The 13,012-nt window shown below is 36.5% G+C and overlaps 1 protein-coding gene across 6 annotated transcripts in view; it reads right to left on the bottom strand.

The window, feature by feature from the left end:
- C2CD3 (C2 domain containing 3 centriole elongation regulator) overlaps positions 1-13,012 on the bottom strand; it is a 126,708-nt gene that overhangs the window by 93,554 nt on the left and 20,142 nt on the right. For 5 of the 6 annotated variants that reach the window (XM_063093787.1, XM_063093793.1, XM_063093792.1 and 2 more), the window contains 4 exons: positions 11,126-11,349; positions 10,241-10,485; positions 4,418-4,550; positions 3,662-3,790 (listed from right to left, as the gene is read on the bottom strand). In XM_063093787.1, coding sequence (XP_062949857.1) covers positions 3,662-3,790; positions 4,418-4,550; positions 10,241-10,485; positions 11,126-11,349 — 731 coding nt within the window. The remainder of the gene's footprint in view (positions 1-3,661; positions 3,791-4,417; positions 4,551-10,240; positions 10,486-11,125; positions 11,350-13,012) is intronic. The other variant, XM_063093789.1, reaches the window with a different exon arrangement.

Here is a 13,012-nt window from a genome sequence, read left to right as displayed (position 1 = left end):
GAAAGAGTGTTGGATTTTGTCAAATGTTTTTTCTACATCTTTTGAGATGATCATGTGTTTTTTGTTTTTTATTCTATTGGTATGCTATATTACATAAATTGATTTTCGGATGTTAAACTGATCTTGCATTCCTGAAATAAATCCCACTTCGTCATGGTGTCAAATTATTTTTATATGTTGCTGGGTTTGGTTTGCTAGTATTTTATGGAGGATTTTTGTGTACACATTCAAAATGATCTGTAGGCTGGCCTGTTATCTCAGTTGGTTAGAACGTAGCCTTATAACATAATGATCTGTAGTTTTCTTTTCTGGTGATGCCTGTGTCTGGATTTGGTATCAGGGTAATGCTGACCTCATGAAAGGAGCTGGAATGTGTTCCCTACTATTCTGTTTTTTAGAAGTGCTTGTAAATAATTGGTATCAACTCTTCTTTAAAATGTTTTGGTAGAATTCAGCAATGGAGTCATTTGGGCCGAGGTTTTCTTTGTGGGTAGTTTTTAAGTTACTAATTCAATTTCTTAACATGGTTACTAATTCAATTATTAATCTCTTTACTTGATTCTAATTCAATCTCTTTATTTGTTATAGGTCTGTTCAGATTGTCTATTTCTTGGTAATTTGTGTCTTTCTAGGGATCTATCCATTTCACCTAAGTTGTCTACTCTGTCATACAACTGTTCACAGTATTCCTTTATAATCTGCTTTATTTCTATAATGTTGGTATTAATGTCCCCTCTTTGATTTCTAATTCCATTAATTTGAGTCTCCTTTCTTTTTTTCTTGCTGCTGTCCTTCCCCTCCCTGGGAAGACAGCCCACTGACAGGGTGCTGGGATGGGGAGGGAGCCCTAAGTTCTTGGATGCCCAAGTCTGGAGTGGAGTTTCTATCTCTCTGAGTTGGAAGGGATAGGTAGAGAGAGGTCTTGGTTCGAATACCAATATGGAAGCTCACGTGCTTCAGTATAAGGAAATTTAGTTTTATAACTTGTTTCTCTCCTTTTTTAAAAAGTAGTCTCTTTCTGGAACTCCTACAACTTAGATGTTGAACTTCCTGAAAAATATCCTCAATTTTATCCTTTCTTTTTTACTTTCCAACTCTGTCCTTTTTGTTAAACTTTTGGGCATTTTTCCTTCTCTTTCTCTTTCAAATTTTCTGTTGAATCTTGTTCTCTGTCTACATGTTGGAGGCATTCCTCAAATGTTTATACATCTTGGCTATCTGTTTATTAAAAGTCAGACTCTGAAATGCTGATTAGAAGCCCCATATGCAGGTTGGGAGTCGGGGGAAACTTGGCGACTGGTAGGCCTCATTATAAAACAACTGGGCAGAGCTAGACCTTGGGTAAACTCTAATTGGCAGTATCTGTTCTTCTTTTCTCTTGAACTGGACAGTTTCCAAGTGGAATCTGAATCTCCTATATAGGAAGTAGTGTGACTGTCAGTGTTCTGGAAGTCTAGAAAGAAAGGGGGGTGGGATGGGAGGCATGTTCATCATTCCATACACAGACTTTAATTTAATCTCCTTTTCCTTGGTATGGTGCTCACCTTTGCCCTCAGTTGTGCTTAACATCCTTGAATCTAGAGATCTCCTAGTTCTACCACTACAGAGAATAATCTTCTAGTCTCTCACTGGGTAAGAGAATGTCAGTTTCTTGGCTCTGGGGGTGGAGGACAGTATTATAATAATAATACCTAATATTTATTAAAAGGTTACTCTGTGCAAAGCAGTATTCTAAGAAGTTTACAGGAATTAACCCATTGAATCCACACAACACATCATTGAGGGAGGTTCTGTTATGATATCCATTTTACAGGTGAGGAAACTGCAGAAGTTGATTAAGTAACTTATGTAAGGTTTACCATTTTTGAGTGGCAGAACTCAGATTCAAATATAGGCAGTTTGGCTCGAGGTTGTCTTTTGATTAACTGCTACACTATACTACCTCTCCAGGTCTTAGAGCAAGGGATGAGGGATCTGACTGCTCTCATTTCTTCTTAACCAGTCCTTGCTTTTAGCCTCAACTCAGCTATTACTTTGAGAGAAGTGTTTCTAATTCCTGAGTTTTACTGGACTTCTACAATCAAAGTGTTGGTCCTTTAACCTCACAGGTATAGCTTTCTGTACTTTGCTAGGTCAATTACCCTTGTCCTGTGGCTTTCTAGCTTCCAAAATTTTATTGACATCTGTTGTCACCTCCCCTTTTGGTTTTTGTGAGTTTATTATGCCTTTTCTATTCCTTTATCATCATTTTACTGAGGTTTAAAAAAAAGTGGGCTTTTTTAACTTCTAAAAGTTGTGTTCTTATCCTTACTTTCATTCATTCTCCTATACTCTCCTTGGGTGATCTTGTCCTCTCTCAGGGTTGCAATTATTGTAGTGTAGCTAACAAATTCCCAAATTTTATCTTTAGGCCAGTACTCTCTCCTGAACTTCAGCTCTATATATCCAAGTGCCTACTACACAACTACACTTGAATGATCCATAGGCAGGTCAAGTTTAACAGATTTATAGGCTCAAACTTCAACTTGTTATCTTTAAATACTTGCCTTACACCTGCTTGAGGATTTCTATTTTAATCATCTGATCCATGGAGTCACTAGAGCAAAAACTCAAGGAATCATTTTTCACTCTGCCTTCTTTCCACAATTAGTAAGCCATCTAATCCTGTCATTTCAACTTGTAAAGTCTTACCTCTCAACCTCTACTAGGGGGTAAAAAACCTCCTACATACTTTCCCATCTCTCCTATATAGTTGATTTTCCATACTGTTGCCAGACTAATCTCTCTGCTCTTCTGCTCGAAATATTTGTTTATCCAGTTTCTATAATATGAAGTCCAAGCTCCTTAACCTAATATTCAAAGTCCTTCAAAGTCTGGCTTTCACTTACAATTTCTGTTATACTTCTACTCACTGTACCTATCCTATCATTAATATACCAAATGATTTTGTAGTCTTGCCATTTCCCTAGAAGAAGTCTAAACTTTAACCAAACCAAACCAAACCAAACCAGAGTTGCTGAAACACATGTTCTCTCACACCTCTATAACTCAGCACATATGCTTTTAACCACTGTGCCCTACTATCTTTCCAAGACAGGAATATGGACAGTATATTATTCGAGACAATAAATAGATAAGTCTGGTTTGAGGGCACATATTAGTAATAATATTAACAATAGCAGCTACCAATAATAGAACTACTATGTGTTAAGCACAGTGTTATTAGCTCCTTTATGTACATCATTTCTAATCCTCACAATAATTTTGCAAAGTTAGGCATAATTCCAATTTTACTGATGCCTGAAGTTCAGAGAAACCTGCTTATGGCCACAAAGCTAATAAAAGACAAACCTCAAATTTCAACTTGTGTTTAAAATCCATGCTCTTTTCCTCATATTGTGCTAATACTGGTGTTGGGGAAAGAGTTGGGAGATAAGAATGAAGAGGGGGATTGGGGAACATTCTTTAAGTGAAGCCAAGAATAACGGGCTAAAGATTGAATTTTTATTTAGTAGGTAGGCAATGAGTAGTAGTTTAAGGAACAGGGAAGCATTTGGTTAGTCAAAGGAATTGTTGCTTTAGGAAGATGAGTCTATTAACAATGTATACAATGAATTGGAGGAGGAGTTTAAAGGGAAGAAAGCATGTTAAGAGCACTTACCTGCCTAATAGCAGCTGTATAGCTCTGGTATCAGCTTTTGTATCATGTTTCCAAAATGTATTCTCAGTTGGAGGGAGAAGGTGATCTTCAATGTGGTCTTTAAATTGATTGCTAGGAAAGGCTCTGCTTCTAAGGTGTGGAAAAATACTTTCTTATGAGTAGCTAATAGATGGGAAAAATCTAAGTTGTAATTAATTGAGCTAGGAGATTGTACATGGAGTTGGTCCGACTCAGAAAATTTAACATACTTTAGATGTAGCTGCCTTAAATATATACAAAACTTTACACTTTGCAAAGCTCTTTCCTACATTAGAATCCCATTTCATTTCTGTAAGGTAGGGAGAGAATATCCCCATTTTACATACAAGCATGTCAGTTCAGAAAGAGCAAAGAACTTACTCATTTACATATTCAGCAAGTGCCAATGCTAGGACTAAATTTTGAGTATCTTACCTCCTAGTTTAGGCTTCTTTCCTGCCACATTATCATTTACTGAAGTTTACCAAATGTGACCACAGGCACATTTTATTAACTCTCTGAGCTTGATTCCTCATTTTTAAATTGAGGATAATAATTATATTTACATAATACATTGATGTAAAGATTGAATGACATAATGAAATTTGAAAAAATTGAAAAACAAAAACCAAAATTTGCTGAGCACTTCCAAGATTATCCAGTCCATAACTTCATAAAAAAACACACAACTATTTTTAAAAATGAACTATTTGGGTTCAGGTCTGTCCCGCAACTTACTGTGGTGATGCTCTAAGAGAATCTTCCTTCACAGAAGGATGAACTTTTTCCAACAACATGCTAGTATTTGGGCTTGATTTCATTGCAGAAATCACCATGGCATTACGCAGTTTATTGCCTTGTTCTAACAGAGCTGAAGAGGGCAAAAGCAGAAAAGAAAAAGTCTAAAATCCAGCACAAACATTTGCAATATTCAATGCATGTCCTTCTTTCATAAGTCTTAGCACAGTGTATTGTAATGGCTTACTTGTCTGCCTTCCCCACTAGCTTGAGAATTCCTTGAGGATATCCACTTAACAAAAGATGTTTACTGAGTTTCTACTACACTGTTTTAGATGTTTGGCATTACAGCAATGATGAAGTGTCTATTCCAGAGAGACTGACCCCCTTTTGGCAGTCATTATATCCATGCAGTGACTCTTTCAACTGGTTTTAGTTCACAGTAAGGTTAGTAATGTCTATATATTATTTTTGTATCCAGATACCTTACTGAATTCTCTGGTCATTTGTAAGAGTTTTAATATCATTCTTACCCAAGGAACACTATGCCAGCTAAACCTTTAGGAGCCATAGTGATAACCTATTCCAAATTTATATTTTTATGGATGAAGAAAAGAATGCCAAAAAACTTCCATGACTTGTCCAAGATCATACGGCATGTTAATGGAAAAGTCAGGATGAAACCCAAGTCTTCAGACTTTCTGACAGGTAAAATTTACCCCATTCCTCAAGTGACAACAACAGCAACAATAATTATAGCAACTAACATTTATTGAACCATTACAATGTGCCAGGCACTAATCTACATATCTTACATGTATTAACTCATTTAATCCTCCCAACACTCCTATGAGATATGGACTGCTATTTCTTTTATTTTCCAGATGAAAAAATTGAGGCAGAGAGGATAAGTAACCTGCCCAAGTTGTATGTGCAATACATGTATAACCAGAATGACTCCACATCCTATGCTTTTAACCACTATACTATACATGACACCACTTAAGTTCTTAGGCTTCCTTTTAAAAGCTGAGAACCAATGGTAGTATTCTAAGGAACATGAGAAGTATCATTATTTTCTTAAGGTTCCACAGCTACTTGGAAAGTAAGTGCAATCACCCTGTACCAGCGAGCTGCCAGGAAAAAAAAGGAAACATTAAAGGAAAGTGTGTCTAGAAACAACTTGCCCACCTCCTAGTCTAGAGTTTTATAGCTTCTGAAAAAAACCACAAAAAACTGTGGTAGTCATCTCAATGACAATAAAAAAAATAAGCCAAACAGATCCATAAACATATAACATTTGTTACTTTAAAGAGGTGTCAAAATATAGCTTAAAAACTTAATTTTAAAAAAAAATCCTAAACCTTAAATACCGTATGTTCAATATGTGATGTAAGAATACAAGTATACTAAATGAAAATAAAGATCACCCATTGTGGTAGGCAGAATTCTAAGAATAGTCTTCCCAAGATTCCCAGCCCCTAGTGATTCACTCACTCATTTGGTATTGCTGCGAAGGGATTTTGCAGATATAATGAAGGTTCCAAATCAGTTAACCTTAAGAAGGGAGATTATCTTGGTAGGCTGGATCAAATCACATTAACCTTTTAAAGCAGAGTTTTCTCTGATTGAAAGATATGAAGTCAGGCATGTGAAGCATAAGAATGATTAATGTGTCATTGCTGTCTTAAAGAGGGAGGGGGCAAGAAATGCAGGTAGACTTTAGAAGCCGACAGCAGCTCCTGGCTGGAAGCTAGTAAGAAAACGAGAACTTAGTTCTCTAACTTCAAGGAACTGAATTATGTCAGCAACAGGAATAACCCTGGGAGTAAATTTTTCTCCAGATCCTCCAGATGAGAACTCAGCCTGGCTAACATCTTGATTTTAGCCTTGTGATGCTATAAGCAGAAAACCCAATAATGCCATTCTGGACTTCTGACTTACAGAACCGTAAGCTAATAAATGGGTGTTGTTTTAAGCTGCTAAAGTTTCTGCTGTTTGTTATGCAGCAACAGAAAACTACCCAGGAATAATGATTGTTAATATTTTGATGTCTTATAGTTACTACCATTAATGCCACTACCTAGGAATATTGATTGTTAACATTTCAATATATTGTATAGTTTTTTTGCCTATATATACATATGCCTGTATGTATGCATATATATTTTTCTTTTGCAAAAATGGCATATTGTATATACTGTTTTGTAACGACTTTTTTACTTAACACGGATTAACATTTTTCTAAGTAATGGCTACACAGCATTCTATTCAGAATTCATTGTATTTATTTTTGTTTTTATTAAATGAAAAAAATCTCTTTGGGATTCAGCTAGAAAATGGCTGTCTTATTTATTCATCGAGAAAGAGTGAGGAAAATATGGTATGCTAGCACTGGAAATCTGGCTAAAATCTAAAAATCTTCCAGAAAAATAAGCTTGGTATGTGACAGAAAACTCTTCTTTTAGTTTCTCATTGGCACTTGTAATTATTTGATATAGCTTAAATTTCTTTAATGAGGTGGGCACACTCAATAAACACTTTATGAATGAAGAGGTTAATGACAAGCAGTGTCAATAAGACTACATTTGATTTTAGGGCTACGTGAAAAAATAATTTTCCTGCTCATACCCAAAATGTTCTTAGAGAGGTAACAGCCTTATAACTATTATCAAACCATACCCAACTATTTTCAATTCCTAAAGCAAAATACTTCCTCTGTGCTTTCAAACCTCCTGGTATTTAACTCTATCAAAGAATTTATCATGCAGTTTTGTAACTGTATATCTCAAGCAACTTCAAGTCCAGGGATTGGCTCCTGTTGGTCTTTTATCTTTGGTATCTGGTACAGTGCCTGGCATGTATCAAGCATTTGATAAAATGTTTCAATGCATACTTCCACTGTTATATATATCATGCATATTTGTAATATATCTACTTTTGAGTCTGTCTCCTTTACTAGCCTAAATTCCTTGAAGGCGGGGACTGTAATTTATTTATCACTGTAACCCCAAAACTCAGAACAATGACTGACACAAGACAGGCACTTAAGATACCTGTTGAATTGAATTGAGCTTAGTTTTCATCCCTATTAAATAAAAACTCCTCTTGGAACGGTAATATTTAAAGAATGACTTAGTTATTTACATCTGATTGAGCATGGGTATTTAAGACATTTTCCAAAGCAAATTTTAAAAAGGAAATAAACATTAAGAAGACAAGTGAGAGAAATATGAGCACAAGTAGTCTATTCATTGGCTTCTAAGTGGTTTCACTGTTGAAACAGCCATTGTCAGGCAAAGATTCTCTAAAGTCTAAGGTATGGCAAGAAGAACAACTTTTCAAGGAGAAGCTGGTATCCTACACTGTGAGAGCTGTCATGCATCTTCACGCACCTCAACTCAATAACCACATCCTGAACACACCTAAAAGGCACTCAGGTGAGCAGTATAAATGTTTCTCTTGTTTATTTCCTATTTGCCATGGGTACACCCCATGCTAAACAGAGGGATGGTATACAGCTTCTAGTATTTGTTCCAACTCCCTGCTATCTATTTTAAAACCCAACTCTTCCAAGCAGGATGTGTAGTTAGTGTTTCATAAATACTAGCTGGCTGACATTCAGCTTTGTACTCCCCTTTTTCGTATGACATCAGTACAATAAAGACGAAGAAAATCACTATGTTTATGTATTTGTTGTGTCCCTCCCATGACCTACTAAATCTTAGTACCCATTTAATCTTACTCCCCCAGAATCCTATGGTTGGAAAGGACTTTTAAAGATCATATCCAACTATCTACTTGATTTAATCCAATCTGCAAGAGTCCCAACAGAAGGTTACCTAGCCCATGTTTGGCCATTTACAGTGATGTAGAATTCACTACCTCTTGAAGTTTTCTCTCCCATTTTTGCACAGGTCTGACTATTAACTTAGACTGAGCCACGATCTATTTTGTTTTAACTTTAAATACACTGGTCCTATTAATTCTTATGGAAGAGGTTGAACACTGGCAGCCCATGGGTTGTATTTTGTTTGACTTGAACAGTTGGCCAGCACAGTCTTGATTAAAAAAAAAGAAAAACAGGCCTAGGTAAACAACAAACCTATAGTAGAATGAAGCAGAGGACTTTGCAATCAATATTAACTGGAGCTGAAAAGCAGCTGCCCCCTTTTGACAGCGCAGGAGCTCCCTAACTCTGAGCCCGGGTCTTCATTTTAAAATGGTGATAACAATCCCTACCTCACCAGGTTTTTATAAGATCATATGTATAAAGCACTTGGCATAGTAGCTAGCACATAATTAATGCTCAATAAATGGTAGCTATTTTCTCCAGGCTAAATATCTCTTGGTGGTCCTTTTACTAGCCTAGTTACTCTCCCTAGAAGGAACTCATCTTCTTTAGATCTTTAATGTTACCCTCTTAATGAGGCCTTTCTTTGTCAATCTATGTAAAACTAACATCCCCTCCTCTCACCTTCCTTGCCCCTTTTTTCCCATTGTTATCATCACCATGTAAACTACATATTTATTTATCTAGTTTATAATTTGTCTTCCCATCTAGACTATAAGATCTGTAAAGCAAGAGTTTGTGTATTTTTTTTTTTAATATAATTTAAACTGCTGTATCTTTGACACCTAGTGCCAGACATTTGATAGGTGCTGAATAAATAACTGCTTAATGAATAAACAAATGCTTTCTCAAAGTCTGATGCCCAGGTCTACACAAAATATTCCATGTGTGAGTTGACAAGTGCTGAGTATAGTGGGACAATTTTCTTTCTTGTTAATGTAGTCTTTGCATTAAAGACTAAAATAAATAATTATAATCTTGGAGAATATTTTTAAAAATAGGGAATCATAAGACATTTCAGTTGAAAAAATATGAACAGAATGTTTTTGTCCCTACTAATGTAAATTATGTACCAAAATAGTTATTAAAAAGACTTCCTACTGGGCCGAGCCCGTGGCGCACTCGGGAGAGTGCGGTGCTGGGAGCGCGGCGACGCTCCCGCCGCAGGTTCGGATCCTATATAGGAATGGCCGGTGCACTCACTGGCTGAGTGCCAGTCACGAAAAAGACAAAAAAAAAAAAAAAAAAAAAAAAAAAAAGACTTCCTACTAATGCTATAGATATTCTACTTTGGAAATTTTACTGTGGAGATGGAGACAAATTCCTGTCATGCTCTTGATGTCACAGAGATATGTGGTTGACCATTACAGTGCAGTGTAAGTCAATTGTTTTTATTATTCCACCCTCTATCATGAGGTAATTTAATTCTGTTCCTATTTGCTTTTTTATTACAGTCTAAGCCCTTACATGGTTAAACTGTTTCCTTTCTACTTCTGTTTGGCTTCATGTCATATTTACTTCCCAGGCTTAGGATCAGCAGTGGCAGTGCACTGAATATTCCCACTGAGAGTAACAGTTTTCAGAATGTGAAATGGATTTGGTACTAGCCTCTGCACAACGGTATATATAAATGCTGATGATGAGACAAAAATCTCATCTGCCTTGAATTATTGAAAAAATAAAGACTGATATTTTTATATGATAAAGGCTTTCCCCTCACATCCAGGTTCCTTTTAAATGGTTCCTTCCTCAACGTACAATTATAAAAACCTAGTAATTATTTAGAAGTTACTTGGTGGTTTAATAGAGCTGGCTTTAAATGGTGAGAGATTCTGGACTCTAGCAAGACTACTCACTTTTATTTGGCTATTTAGTGCAAATAAAAGTCTTGGTTTGCTTTGTAAGCTGGCTAAGAAGCAGAGCAATCCCAATAAATATACGTTAGTCTCAGTTCATAAATATATACATACCTGAAAGAAGGTCCTTTGTAGGGGGGATGTTTGAAGAAAGAATGCATGAGTCACTATGACTCTTGGCAACTGTTCTAATTTGAGGCTGAAATTCAGAGCTGTTGAGAAGAGACATCTGCTTCTGTGGAGCTTTGCCTCTCAGAGTTACAGACTCTAAACTCTGTCTAGGATTAAGATGGTGCTGTAGCCTGAAGAAAGAGTCTTTTATATTAGGATTCTCTGCAAAGTACAAGTGGTCCTTTCCCCTGTTTAAAAAAAAAGGAGAACATTAGCAGTATATAATTCATCATGGTAACATTCTACTTTGTCAGAGACAGAAAGTAGATTAGTGGCTTATAGCAATGTAGTATGGACTCTGAAAGAGGTGACTTATTTGCAATGTGACTTTGTAAATCTGTTTTTCATCTCCCAAATGAAATAATAGGTGTTTTACCTAAAGTGTAGGGTTATAGCTTAAGTGAGACAATCAAATAAAGAGCTCAGCACAGAACCTGACACAAAGCAAAAGCTCCATAAGTAATTACTTAAAACAACAATCTGTTTCTCTTATTTCATTCTGCTTTGCAAAGTAATGCCCTTTCCATTTTTCCCTCATAGACATCTATCAAGGCATCTGTATACCCTTTGGTCAAACTTATTTATTTGTATGTTGGCCTCTCCACTAGATTGTGAGCAGTCCTTGAAAATGGGGATTGTCATTAACTTCTATGCCTAGCACCTGGTATGGAACCTGGCACATAGTGGGTTCTTAATAGTTATCTGCTGAATGTGTTTTTGCACCTTTCTCTGTCCTTAGTCTTTAACTCAACCACAAATGAAAGACAGAAACCATGAATACAGTGGGAGTTAGCTGACAGACTGACAGGTATTAAGTGGGGTAATTACCTTGGAGTGGTTGATCTACTACTATTGGCTGCTATCTCTTTTCCATCAATTTTGCTGGTAGGTATCCCATGAGGCCTTGACGGAACCAGAAATTGGGTATTGCTAGGTTCAGTATTCTCTCTTAATCCCTGCTCAGATAAAAGCACATTTTCTGTCATGTCAGTGGTAAGATGAGGATTGTAACTGTTGTAAGTATCTGACAGAGGTTCCAGGGCAAGTGAGACCTGAAAGAGATACATAAAATATCAGAAATTTTCTTTAGCATTAATTAACTAATTTTAACATTCCCCAGCTTAATATAAATTAATGTCCCCAATTCCTTACAGAATTAAGTCTAAAGTCCTGCCTACCTCAGGAGCCTCAACTCTCACTATGCTCCCCTCTCCCTCATTCCTTTGTCCTAGATATAACAAATACATAGGGTTCTCTAAATGTACCATATATTTCATTGATTTATGACCCTGTATATACAATTTCCTCCAGCATTACTTCTTTATGACCAGGTAGAGATGTCATATCCACTGCTTTCTTCATGTGTCTACTTACTCTGTATCTACGCATCAATATAACCATCATTTATTTAACACTTCACAAAGGCCTGGAACTGTGGTAAGTTCGTCACACAGAGAAGCTTCTATGATGGTATAACCCTGTCAGGAAAGTATATTATCCTAATTTGAACATTAAAAAAAAAAAAGCAGAGGATTAGAGAAGTATTTGTAACTTTTAGTTTATTTATCATCCTGATTAGATTATGAATTCCTTGAAGGTGTGAACTGCTTTCCTCATTTTTCTATGGGCTAATTAGCATAGTAACTGTACACATAGTACACAAGTTCTAATATGCCTAATAATGCCTACTGGTCTGATGAATAAAGAATGACACAACATCTTCTGCATTCTTATTGATAGTTGCTTGGGAAAAATAAGGCCCTAGCTCTATGCTTGAGATGAAACAGGATGAGCAGGGAGGACCACTAAGATGAAAAAGTAATTAAGTTTCCTTATCATCTCATTCCTGTGAGTTCTAGTTCTCTATTCATAGGCTCTCCAGTTCTCTGAAAAACTCAGTGGAGAAGAGCCTACTAGAGGAATAAACAATAAAATATAAAGCCTGAAACAAAACCTTGAAGAAAAAATTAGCACTGTTGAAAGTTCAATTTCAATGACAGAGAAAACAGAAGGAATTATTTAAGCTGCCCAAGACAGTCAAATAATGATGAATGGCTTAACAGAAAAGTGAAAAATTGCAGTTAGATATTTTAAGGTGTCTCTGGGAAGGTCAAAGGAATATTTTTGTGCAGAGAATATGCCTGGGTCTTGATGAGGAAAACTGTTCACGAACCAGGTAACATAAAATCCTTCAAATCTATTCATTATTCAAGATTCTTCTACAAAGGCAAATAATAGGAATGCAGTGGGATGAATACTCCGTGCAATTATCAGTGTAATAGGGTCACATAAAATCCTGGCTGCCCAAATGTAAACGTCAGGAAGTGTTCCCTTACTATTCATCACCTGCCAAAGACTGCTACTGCAATCTGGAAACAAAGGAGGCACTAGGAATAAAGGCTGTGTCCCTGGCCTTTAATAATGACCAGCTGCTAAGTGAGCACTCAGTTTTGTTTTTGCCCTAAGCATATCTGAACCAATAACAAAACGACTCATAAGCCTATGCTACCACTGGCCCTTGAAGAAAGGGTCAGAGAAAGTCCAGGCACTTGCCACAAAACACAGGGGCTGGCCTAACTCCTCTGTTCAGTTAAACAAATACTTGTTGACACCAGCTCTGTACCAGGCTCTGTGCTATCTACCTGAGGCAAAGAGATGACTAAAAGATTGACTCTGACTTAGAGGATCACAGTATTTTGTAGAGAAACTTAAAAA

Source organism: Cynocephalus volans, chromosome 4, assembly GCF_027409185.1.
Source record: "Cynocephalus volans isolate mCynVol1 chromosome 4, mCynVol1.pri, whole genome shotgun sequence".
NCBI lineage: Eukaryota > Metazoa > Chordata > Mammalia > Dermoptera > Cynocephalidae > Cynocephalus > Cynocephalus volans.
The sequence above is the reverse complement of the archived record's forward strand: the minus strand, read 5'-3'. Positions and strand labels throughout refer to the sequence as shown.